At 43.0% G+C, this 13,333-nt stretch overlaps 1 protein-coding gene across 1 annotated transcript in view; it reads left to right on the forward strand.

Annotated features, from left to right (window-relative positions):
- Positions 1-13,333, forward strand: part of LOC124775617 (protein takeout-like) — a 93,245-nt gene that overhangs the window by 37,668 nt on the left and 42,244 nt on the right. The window contains exon 2 of the mRNA XM_047250445.1: positions 2,885-3,023. Within this exon, the coding sequence (XP_047106401.1) occupies positions 2,885-3,023 (139 nt within the window). The remainder of the gene's footprint in view (positions 1-2,884; positions 3,024-13,333) is intronic.

Below are 13,333 nucleotides of genomic sequence, written 5' to 3' on the forward strand. Positions count from 1 at the left end.
TCCGACGAAACGACCTTCTTCTATTGCACCAGAGCGCTGGTATTATAGGTTCGGCATCTGTTTCCTATTATGAGCATTTGCATCACTGATGAGGCTTTGGAATTACTGCTCACCCCACAGTTCGCTGCTTGTGGGGCTCCCTTCGTATTATTTTGGTGCTGTCAGGCTTTGCAAGTGCGAGATTCAGTTCTGCAGTGACTTTTGCAGCTAGCTTCATCCGTTTTTTCGTCACAATCCGATTCAATGACCGTCTGTTACGATCACTGAATACAGACTTTCGTCCGCATTACGGCTTAATGCATAACGTTTTTACCCTTTCCCTGTATAGCGGTATAAATCTTCGATTCAGTGCCTCTTGAAATACCGAACACTACGGCTACCTTTGCTACGAAAGCCCCCACCATACGAGCACCAACAATTCGCCAACGTTCGAATTCACTTAACTAGGACATAATGCACTCGCAACTACAGAGAACCCTGTTCTGACCGCAGCTGATAACTCCAGTGTCCATTCGTGGTCAAATACAGCACGGAACCTGCACGCTCGGTTAGCACCTGTATTTATGTTCAAGCATGTACTTCTCCTTGTGTTTCCATATTTTTGTCCAGCCCCTTTATTTGTGTTGACTGTAGGTGATGGTACTGGGTGTGTGTGTAGAGTAGCGTCGTGTTTGTGTGATGATGAGAGACGGGAGTGGTTAAACTCAGTGCGGAAATTAGCCTATTCCCTTGAATATCACCAAAGGGGTCGCCAGGCATAATGTCCCAATACGATGGATTATTCACCATCAACTTAATCACATACTCTCACTTCATGAGACACTTTTATTTATTTATTTCATTAACAGTACAGGGTAACCAACCGCCTTGAAACGTAAGGTGGGTCGAATGTTACTACATAGTTGATGATAATATAATTTAATTTATACAATGCAAATGTCAAAGAAAAATAAAAAAAGAAAATGTAACACAATGAGCGTGGTTAAGAATAATTTTTAATATATAGAGGGAAGTGATATGCTGTATTTGGGTTCTAGGCGTTCAGTCCGGAACCGCGCGACTGCTACGGTCGCAGGTTCGAATCCTGCTTCGGGCATGGCTGTGTGTGATGTCCTTAGGTTAGTTAGGTTTAAGTAGTTCTAAGTTCTAGGGGACTGATGACCACAGCTGTTAAGTCCCATAGTGCTCAGAGCCATTTTTGCTGTATTTGGATGAGTAATACAGTCTAAGTAGCATGTTGGTTAGTAATGGCCTATTTCTATCCATTTCAGATGAGAAGGTCTCGGTACAACCTCAAGCTATTCTCATTGAAATGGTTTGCGCTAATGTATTTTTACACATATTATATAGATTAAATGCTGATAGAGCACTTCATACATGGAATACATGAATTTTAGCTTCACATGAGAAATACACTTATGTTTGTCATTTGTTAGTTGAAATAGAATATAATTCATTGCTAATTGAATACATTATTCCTTAAATAACTTAATACATTTCTGATATATGAAATTCATTGATTATAGCTTTGAATAGAGAAGAGAATATACTTTTGTCTTCGTACAATAAGACGAGCAATACATGACTGCTTGTGAGAAGTATACTTTAAACACTATACAGGATGCCATTGGGGAGGAGGAGCCTCGGAATAAAAGTTCTTCGAGCCTTCTCCTCCCAAGCGACATTACCTTATTACTACAGTCTTAGTGTGTGGTGCCAGTGTTTATTTGTTTTATGATTGTTGTGTTGTTTGTGATTGTGTTGTGGCATGCAGTGTCATACATTGTTGTTTTTGGTCCCATACATGTTGATCCCTTCTGAGTCATGTTCACTTAGTGTTCCTTCCTCTGTAAGTAGGCTGTTTAGGTTTTTATGTTGGTAACGCCACGTAGCGCTATGTATGAAAATCACTGACTGCTGTGTGCAGTCTGTGGCTGGTTGGCATTGTTGAAACATTCTCTATTGTAGTGTTGGGCGGTTGGATGTGAACAGCTCGTAGCGTTGCGCAGTTGGAGGTGAGCCGCCAGCAGCGGTAGATGTGGGGAGAGAGATGGCAGAATTTTGAGAGCAGACGATCTGCACGTGTGTCCATCAGAAAGAGTAAATTTGTAATACTGTATATCATGAACTGATATATATATGATGACTTTTGAATATCATTAAGGTAAATACATTGTTTGTTCTCTATCAAAATCTTTCATTTGCTAACTACGCCTATCAGAAGTTAGTGCCTTCAGTAGTTAGAATCTTTTATTTAGCTGGCAGTATTGGCGCTCTCTGTATCTCAGTGGTTCGAGTAACGAAGATATTTGTGAGGTAAGTGATTCGTGAAAGGTATAGGTTATTGTCAGTCAGTGCCATTCTTTTGTAGGAATGATTGAAAGTCAGATTGCGTTGCGCTAAAAATATTGTGTGTCAGTTTAGTATTGATCAGAATAAGTAAAGAAAGAAATGTCTGAGTACGTTCAGTTCTGCTCAACTGTTTGAAAATCAAATAACGTAGAGGTTTTCCAGCACTGTCATTTATAAATTTTTCTAAGGAGACGTTTCACCTCGGTTTCGGACTCTGTGGTCGTGTTTGTGTCCGCCCATGTGACACTGTGGAGAGGTCTGGAATTTAATATGGACATTGTTGCAAAGGCTGGATATCAGGGACTTAAACTTCACCACCACCCCTCCTTACAGCCGAAATGCTTGAAGCGAAAAAATTTTCCACATCCAAGATTCGAACTGGCTACCTGGGAACTGAGCTTCACCGAGCATGCACACATTTGCAACCTCGGCTACAGAGGCTCACGCAGTAGTTGCCACACTTATAACAAGTGTTGATCACCTTCATGTGCTACTGGGGCTGCCACGTGAGCGAAGCGCCGGTTGTTGGTAGGTGACCGCAGGTACGGGCTGCAACCGCTGGACCCGCTGCGGCTGACGGAGGTGCTGCTGGAGCAGGGCCGCGGGCTCAGCCTCGCTCTCCGAGACCTCGACGTCATCGGCCTGCACGCCACCGACATCAGCAGCGTACGGTCAGTACCCGCACACGTCTCTTTCCCAGTCACTCTCGGGACATAAATATGTTTTTACACCTTTTCTTTATCTGCTGTAAGTACTCTATGTGATCAATGCGATCGACGATATCTACGCATCAATCACTATGTGATATCCCCACTTGTTGGATATGTCACTTCAGTTTGCAAAAAAAAAAAAAAAAAACTAAATATATCCTTTCGACAGTAAGTATCCTGAACCTCTCATACGGAAATATGAACATAAAATGGATTTAGAGCGATTTTTGCAATAGTAGTAATATATAAAATACACCATTTATAACAAATATTAAAACAAGACGAATTCAAAGTCGCGAGCCGCGCGGTCTGAGACGCCTTGCCACAGTTCGCGCGGCTCCCCCCACCGGAGGTTCGAGTCCTCCCTCAACCATGTGTGTGTGTGTGTGTGTGTGTGTGTGTGTGTGTGTGTGTGTGTGTGTGTGTGTTTAAGTTAGATTAAGTAGTGTGTAAGACTAGGGACCGATGACCTCAGCAGTTTGGTCCCATAGGACCTTACCACAACCACCAAAGTTGTGACAGCGACAAGCTGTTTTGTTGAAACTTGCATGTCGACACCTCGACGCCGCTTCCATGGTAAATAAAGGCGTCACTCAACCAGTATTTCCACTGGCTCTACGATCTAGAAGCAACCTCCAATTCCTGGAATGCGTTTATACATGTCGACCTGTATTGCAGTACGCTTGTAATATCCAATCGCTGTCGCAGCTCTGAAATCGTCTTCTGCTGGATAGTATACATCGATACGACGACGCCATCTGCATGGGAACCTTTGACATCACTTAACCACTACTGTCTTTGCTAATATAAATCTAGGAGTTTATGATAAATCCCCACAGATGGCTACCGGTGTTCTCAGCAGGTTATGATTGGTTATCTCTTTTACATATATTCTTATCACATATGGACGCAATGCTGTTTATAGCAGTTTCTTTATATAGCGTAATGTACTTATTTGTTCATTTGCTATTACCGTTCGTGTATCTGTTCTGTATATGCCTTATCTTAATAACTGTTTTACGTCCTGTATGCCTGAATCGCTGTTGCTGACGCAGAGCATCGCGTTTGTAAATTACAGCTGCGTTGCTCTCCTTATCAGTTGACGCTCGTGGAGTTACAACACCGGCTCCATTCACCCCCACCACCTTCCATCATGAGTATAATTTTTTCTTTTAATATTTGTTATATATGATGTATTTCATATATTACTACTGTTATCAGACATCCCTCTAAATCAGCGCTTCCCAACCGTTCTTAGACCATTACCCGTAAGTACAATTAGATATTAGCTAGTACCACCGCCCTACCCCTCCCCCCCCTCCCCTGCTGTCTGTTGTCCCCTCTCCCCCACGTTATCACCAACTTGAACAACCAACTAAACTGTAGGATGAAATACTTTTCTTGGAACACTCTAACTTTTAACATGAGGAAAGATGGATGATATTTAGCTTACGTGTGTGTATGTGTGTGTGTGTGTGTGTTAGTCTGAATGACGAAAGAATTCATGGTGCATCGCAAATGCTACCCACGTCTCCTCCTCAGGAAAGCAGAAAGCCAGCTATTTAAAATCAACCAAACTAAAATGTGTGCACTATGCTTACTGTTCGTGCTGCATTCCTTACTTCTGAAATGGCAGAAATTGGAAGACCTCAGACTGTTAGTGCTTTGCGTCTGACCATAGCCACTAATAGTAATAGTAATAATAGTAATAATAATATTAATATTATGTACAGTACTATAGTAGCCCTTATGTAGTTACTGCTGTGTCGTGCTATCAGTTAATTCATTTATCTGTTTCGAAGTGAATAATGAAGTAATTTCTGGAGTACTGCAGGTACTGCCTACAACTTGGAGAAGACATTTTCTTGAGACACTTAGCATTTGTTACGTATATGTCTCACTTTTATCATCATCTATGTACAGGAAAATGCACAACATACGTGTGTAGCGGGTGGACTTTGTACAGAACCTGTAACCTCCACCGGATTAATGCTACTAGTTCAGAAAAAGTAATTATTAATGACTTGTATAATCAATATTAGTCTCACAAAATTGTGATAATAGTAATGATATTTTGAAAATAATGTAGTTTCGTGACTGGAAGAGAATCTCATCGTTTAGTTTTTACCCCTGAGAAAATTTCATTTTACTCCTCAGGGGGTATTTGCCCCAGGTTGGGAACAACTGCTCTAAATCCATTCTATGTTCATATTTCAGTATGATAGTCTGAGGATGGTGAAATACTGGTTGAAACCGGTTACCATCGAAATAAATGTTTTTGCAGTGGGGAATGCTTGTAATCTATTTTCAAACTACCTTTCGTCAGACCGTTGTTTCTCCACGAGAAATGTTCTCAAAAATTATTTTGTCACTAATGTTTATTTCTCAACGATTCAGCTCTGGTTCAGGAAACACCACTGCTCTGTAACACAGCTCATTAATGTAACTAGTTCTATAGTACTACTCTGGCCTTTGGAGTCTTTATCAAGTAGACATGACAGCACACTTCGAAAGAATTCTTAGAGACGTAATAAATCTGTGTAGTCTATATGAATGTGCAACAGGCTTGCATGTGACTTAACGGAAATTTGAGGAAGAAAGGTTTAGTTGACTGGACATAACTGATACAACTCACTGTACATTCCGTAGGCTCGTAATTAGGAGATTTTTGATGATGTTGAACATGACAAGACAACAAAATATAAGGTGACTGTAAGTCCGTCTTTATACAGGATGGGTGCTGGACCTCGGCTGTTCAGTATAAAATGTCGAATCAAAAACACCTTCAGCCGTCTATATTTCCAATTTTATTCTATTTTTGTTACCAGTTTTGGCATTACACTATGCCATACTTAGGCCCTGTGGAAAGACAACAATAATGACACCGTAAACCACATAACAAAACGAATGATGTAAAATTTAAGAAATCAAATTATATACAGTGGTAATTTGTTGTAAACATATAACAAAAACTAGACTGTTCAGGGAGTGACATTAAAATTGAAGAGAAGGGATAAAATGAATGAACAGTTGCACACTGTATGAGTATGAATTAGGGAACAAAATATGTATGCTATATGACAGTAAAGAGGACCTACTAATTGGGGGTCAAAGTCACAAGTTATGCATAGACAACGGTATGACGTGTTGACAAACAACCAGTATGTATGTCATTGCCCGTGAAACAACTGAAGCAAAACAATCACAGTCATATCTGATGGGTATGATCGTGATAAATATTTTACCTTCACACGGTACTCGTCAGCAAATGACTGTGATGGTTTTGGTTCAGTTGATCCACGGGCAGTGACTTTAGCATTATGTATTGGTTATTTGTCAATATGTGACTCCGTGGTTGTCTATGTGTAGTATGTAATTTTCACCTCCGATTAGTAGGTTCTCTTTACTACTACAACGTGTACAACTTTGCTTCCGCCGTTTTTTCCCCACCATCTGAGGCTTTAATCAAACGAAATGATTACACACGTATCATTCAAAGTATTGTCCATCGCTGACCACTATTTTCTCCCCTCTTTCGGGTAGTGTACGAATCCTGCGTCGAAAAAAGTGTTCATCTTTTGAAGCGATCCACGAATCGATCCAATTTGTGGCTTCTTCATGAGATCGGAAGTGTCGGTCAGCCAGGCCATGCGCCATTGATCTAAACAGGTGATAGTCAGGGAGAGCAATGTCTGGAGAATACGGCGGGTGGGGTAGGACTTCCCATTTTAACGTTTCCAAATACGTTTTGACCTCTTCTCCAACGTGGGGTCGAGCGTTGTCGTGCTGCAAAATCACTTTATCGTGCCTCTCACTGTACTGCGGTCGTTTGTCTTGTAATGCTCTTTTCAGACGCATTAATTGCGTTCGATAACGAGCACCTGTGATTGTTTCACTTGGTTTGAACACCTCATAGTACACGACGCCGAGCTGGTCCCGCCAAATGCAGAGCATGATCTCGGAGCTGTGAATATTCGGTTTGGCCGTCCGTTTATCGTCCCCGGCCACAATGCGATGCATAAATCCCTTCCGTTTTTGCCTCTGAAGCAACTGTTCAGAGACACACAAACGTCGTTCAACGGCCCTTGGTTTCAGCTCACAAAAAACCCAAGTTCCTTCTTTCTGAATCACGCCCATAGCCTTGAGACGTTTTGAAATGGCTTGCTGTGTCACTCCCACTAATCGTGCCAATTCTTCTTGAGTTCGACGCGAGTCTTCACTCCGCAATGTCTCCAATTCTGCATCTTCGTAAACATTCTCTCTTCCACCACTGACGTTAAAATCACCGTTCTTGAAGCGTTGAAACCACTAACGACACGTTCTTTCACTAATAGCGTCCTTGCAATGCTTACTTGAGAGCATTCGATGAGACTCAGCCGCTGTTTTCTTCATGTTGAAACAAAACAGTAACACCTCCCGCAAATCACGAGAATTAGCCTCGTAAACTGACATTTTCAATCAAGAACAACTTTATGATGCAGACACAAATCGACTAATGTTTGAATGAGGATATGTTGACCGAGGTCCAAGCTAACTGCCTGACGTCTGCGATCTGTTTCTTTCGGCCGCTACTTACCGTTGTCGCCACCTATCGGCAAACGGCGGAAGCTAAATTGTACACCTTGTATATACATGGTGAACATTAATAACACCGACTAACTGCAGGGCGGATTGCTGACTGGAAACGGAGAAAGAAAGGTCCTATGAACATGTGTCCAGAAAAGCACCTATGCCACGATAGATGGCGCTGACGAATGGAAGTTCCTTTGACCACGTGCTGTGTGCTCGTCATGTGTTATTGGCTCTGTGGTTGACGCAGAATACTGTAAGCAGCAGAATAGTCCGGTATTCCTGTCGGCAACAAGCCGAGATGGTATTGTTATACGGCCAAGCAGATGGAAACGGTCAAGAGGCGGCACGGCTATACAAAAAACAAGTACTCTCACAGACACCGAACACATCTCACAACATTTCAGGACCTTTTTGGGCGTTTTTGAGGTAATGGACCCTTTCAGACAGATGCTCATGCAGGGAGGCGGCGGACTGTGCGTACAGCAGATTTGGATGACCATTGTACAGGATTTTGAGACGAGCCCTAGTACAACGTCCAGGCAAGTGGCCTGCCAACATGGCGTAAGCCAAAGTACGATTATGTGTACGTTGTGACGTGGATGCGATACATCTCTATGCTGTGTTGCGGGACGATTTGTTGTCGTTATACGCACACCGTCTGTTTCCGGATATATGTTCATAGGACCTTTTTTCCCTCCATTTCCAGTCGGGAATGGTTCCTGCAGTTTGTCGGTTTTTTTAATGTTCAGTCAGCATATTTTATTCCCTAATTTATATTCATACAGTGTGTAACTGTTCTCTCATTTTAACCTTTAATTTATCTTTAACTTTGATGCCACTCGCCGCACAGTTTGGTTTTTATCACATGTTTACTATGTATTACGACTGTATACAATTTGATTTCTTAAATTTGATACCGTCCCTTTCATTGGGTAGTTTACACTGCTATTATTGTCGTCTTTATTCGGGGACCTGAAGATGGCGTAGTGTAACGCCGAAACACTTAGCAAAAGTAAACTAATATTGGAAATATAGACGACTGAAGGCGTTTGTCATTTGATATTTTACAAAAAATAAGGTGCTTTCAAAAAGGAACGAGCCGAGTGCTGTAAAATGAAAACCGCCGAAGGTATTAATACGCCAATGTCTACGGAAGAAGGAGTGGTCCGGTCCCTATTAGAGCGCTGACGACACTAACGCGCTGCTAGAGAGACATGGGATCACACTTACGTGACGACAGGGTGAAAACGTGCACACGTCGACGTCCATAGCACTCAGTAGTGCTGAAAACAGAGACATGGAGGCTGTAAATTAAGAGAAAAGAGATGTAGTGCGTTTCCTCACAGTGGAAGGAGTGTGGCGAATGGAAATTCATCGAAGAATGTCACAAGTGTACGGAGAACATTGCATGTCCGTTGCAGTTCTCACGCTCAGTTTGACCTCTGTGGGAATGGCTGTCAACTCGCCGGCCTTCACTAATAAGGGCGTCCAACTGCTGGACCGTAGCATCGGTCACGCAGGTGTGGCGTTCCAGGCCGTGCGTCATCGACCAACGGCATCCATCGTCTCTTGAAGCACTTGCGCAACACCCTGACCCTAGCAACGGACATGCAGCGCTCTTCGAACACTTCTACCATTGTTTAATGAGTTTCCCTTCGCTGTCCTCCTTCCGCTGTCAGGGGACGCACTACATCCCCTCACTTTCCTTTTGAACCCTCCATTTCTCTGTTTTCAGCATTACTGAATCCAGTGAACAATCGAAGCGTGTACGTGCTCGTGTCCCTCTAGCGACGAGTATGGTTCACAACACTCTTACAGAGACTACACTTTCTTCGATAGGCGATGGCATTACAATCCCTTCAGCGGTTTTCATTTTACAGTTTCCTTCCGCACTAAACCTATATATACAAATTAGCTATTTGAAAAAGGACTATATGGTACTGTTCCTTCCACAGATCCGATACGTATCCTCAATGATGTTGAAAATAGGAAAGAAGTTCAGTTTTCATTTAGATATTTGTTAATAAGTTTAAATGTATATGAGCACAGGCAAATGAAAACCGAACACCCACCACAAAGGGACCATGGAATGGTCCCATTCAAAAGTAATCACCACACGTGTCAATACATTTATCCCACTGGGAGACGAGATCCACAACCGCAACCAGAGTTGCGATTCCTCATCTGACAGGAACTGACGACCACACATGTCTTTCTTCAGGTCACCAAAGATGTGAAAATCACACTGTGAATGATCGAGGCTGTACAGAAGACGGTGCAGTGCTTCACAACCAAATCACCGAAGCATAGCCTTCGTCCTGTTGGCACTGTGGAGGAAGGCGTTATCGTGCGACATTATGATTCCGTCCGACGGCATTCTGACAGCTCGAGTGCTAGGGAGCGAGATGTTGCATGTCCATATCACGTCTGGGTCACCATTGTGAAAGTGGGGTACTAAGGTATACTAGAACCATCACTGAATTATATACGACACGGCATGAATGGTTTTACTTGCATAGAATGAATTTACTGAGCTTCCACACCGTTACAACGTCGAAAACGCACTGGTTGTCCCTGCTTTTTCTCCCCCAACGATCTTCTCCCTGGTGCGTCAAAGAGGTTTTCACCTTTTACAGCTCTCGATGTTCCCACATATTCATGCAAACAACCATTTTCAAGCATGAGCCTTATCAAGAATAAATAGAGAAGAAGTCTTATTGACTAGAAGTTGGAATTACGCCTAAGATTAAAAACAATGACATAGAAACTCGACTTACCCATCTGTCCATGGAGATGCAACGTCATTGTTCACATTAGTGTTCGTCACTTATTGCCATGATTTAATTTCATGGAAATCTCATAATTTAATTTTATAACTAAAATATATTTACGAAATTGCAGCATGGTGCAGATAAAATATAGGTCCACAACTGACAGGTTAACTTCTTTTTGGTGTGGGTGCTGCCGCACTTTCTCGTCTTGTGTTGTAGTAAACACATGTAACTTTTCCAGAACTGGGCATCAGTTGTGTGTCATGCATAAAAGTACAACTATTGAGCGCAGCTCTTGCAACTGTAGCGTCTGTTGTCAGCGGCCTCTAGGGTCCAGAGCTACCGTCTTTGATTAGTTATCAAAAGATCCTCGGTCCTGGGTTCGAACCCCGCCATCGCTTAAATATATAATTAAAAATCATCAGAAATGACTTTAGAAGTCACCCTCATTCGGCCAAAGGCCTCGTCAAAGAGGGAGCAGGGGCAGACAGAGGTTCAGGGCACTCTCTTGCCCCTGGGAACTACACCTAAAGGCGGAAGAATCAGCAATAATCAACGGCTGAGGACGCAGAGGGCAATGGAAATCACTGCTTGAAAGACACATAATACGTATCCACAGGACATGTGGCCTGTTAGCGAAAAACTGTCATGAAGATCTCTCCATGAGCAAAAGATTCTGGACCAGTCCCCCATCTGTCCGCAGCTCGTAGTCTACAAAGGACATTCCTGGCCAAGAGAAGTCCACTAGTATCAAACGTGGGCCTTAAGCTGAGGAATAAATTTCTGAGAATGTATTTTTGGAGCATAACATTACATGGTAGTGAAACATGGACTGTGGGAAAACAGGAACAGAACAGAATCGAAGCATTTAAGATGTGATGCTACAGAAGAATGTTGAAAATTAGGTGGATGGATTAGGTAAAAAATGAGGAAGCCCTCCAGAGAACTGGCGAGGAAAGAAATACATGGGAAACACTGACAAGAAGAGGGACCAGGACGGTAGGATATCTGTTTAGACATCACGGAATGGCTTCCAGGTATTAGAGGGAGCTGTAGAGGGAAATAGAGATTAGGGTACATCGAGCAAATAATTGAAGATGTACATCTACATCTACATTTATACTCCGCAAGCCACCCAACGGTGTGTGGCGGAGGGCACTTTACGTGCCACTGTCATTACCTCCCTTTCCTGTTCCAGTCGCGTATGGTTCGCGGGAAGAACGACTGCCGGAAAGCCTTCGTGCGCGCTCGAATCTCTCTAATTTTACATTCGTGATCTCCTCGGGAGGTGTAAGTAGGGGGAAGCAATATATTCGATACCTCATCCAGAAACTCACCCTCTCGAAACCTGGACAGCAAGCTACACCGCGATGCACAGCGCCTCTCTTGCATAGTCGGCCACTTGAGTTTGCTAAACATCTCCGTAACGCTATCACGCTTACTAAGTAACCCTGTGACGAAACGCGCCGCTTTTCTTTGCATCTTCTCTATCTCCTCTGTCAACCCGACCTGGTACGGATCCCACACTGATGAGCAATACTCAGGTATAGGTCGAACGAGTGTTTTGTAAGCCACCTCCTTTGTTGGTGGACTACAAGGACTCTCCCAACGAATCTCAACCTGTCACCCACCTTACCAACAATTAATTTTATATGATCATTCCGCTTCAAATCGTTCCATACGCATACTCCCAGATATTTTACAGAAGTAACTGCTACCAGTGTTTGATCCGCTATCATATAATCATACAATAAAGGGTCCTTCTTTCTATGTATTCGCAATACATTACATTTGTCTATGTTAAGGGTCAGTTGCCAATCCCTGCAGCAAGTGCCTATCCGCTGCAGATCTTCCTGAATTTCGCTGCAATTTTCTAATGATGCAACGTCTCTGTATACTACAGCATCATCCGCGAAAAGCCGTATGGAACTTCGGACACTATCTACTAGGTCATTTATAGGTATATTGTGAAAAGCAATGGTCCCATAACACTCCCCTGTGGCACGCCAGAGGTTACTTTAACGTCTGTAGATGTCTCTCCATTGAGAACAACATGCTGTGTTCTGTTTGCTAAAAACTCTTCAATCCAGCCACACAGCTGGTCTGAATTTCCGTAGGCTCTTACTTTGTTTATCAGGCGACAGTACGGAACTGTATCTAACGCCTTCCGGAAGTCAAGGAAAATGGCATCTACCTGGGAGCCTGTATCTGATATTTTCTGAGTCTCATGAACAAATAAAGCGAGTTGGGTCTCACACGATCGCTGTTTCCGGAATCCATGTTGATTCTTACAGAGTAGATTCTGGGTTTCCAGAAATGACATGATACGGGAGCAAAAAACATGTTCTAAAATTCTACAACAGATCGATGTCAGAGATATAGGCCTATAGTTTTGCGCATGTGCTTGACGACCCTTCTTGAAAACTGGAACTACCTGTGCTCTTTTCCAATCATTTGGAACCTTCCGTTCCTCTAGAGACTTGCAGTACACGGCTGTTAGAAGGGGGGCGGGGGGCAAGTTCTTTCGCGTACTCTGTGTAGAATCGGGCTGGTATCCCGTCAGGCCCAGTGGACTTTCCTCTGTTGAGTGATTCCAGTTGCTTTTCTATTCCTTGGACACTTATTTCGATGTCAGCCATTTTTTCGTTCGTGCGAGGATTTAGAGAAGGAACTGCAGTGCGGTCTTCCTCTGTGAAACAGCTTTGGGAAAAGGTGTTTAGTATTTCAGCTTTACGCGTGTCATCCTCTGTTTCAATGCCATTATCATCCCAGAGTGTCTGGATATGCTGTTTCGATCCACTTACTGATTTAACGTAAGACCAGAACTTCCTAGGATTTTCTGTCAAGTCGGTACACAGAATTTTACTTTCGAATTCACTGAACGCTTCGGGCATAGCCCTGCTTACGCTAACAGGACATGTAGGCTGC

This window comes from Schistocerca piceifrons, chromosome 2, assembly GCF_021461385.2.
Source record: "Schistocerca piceifrons isolate TAMUIC-IGC-003096 chromosome 2, iqSchPice1.1, whole genome shotgun sequence".
NCBI lineage: Eukaryota > Metazoa > Arthropoda > Insecta > Orthoptera > Acrididae > Schistocerca > Schistocerca piceifrons.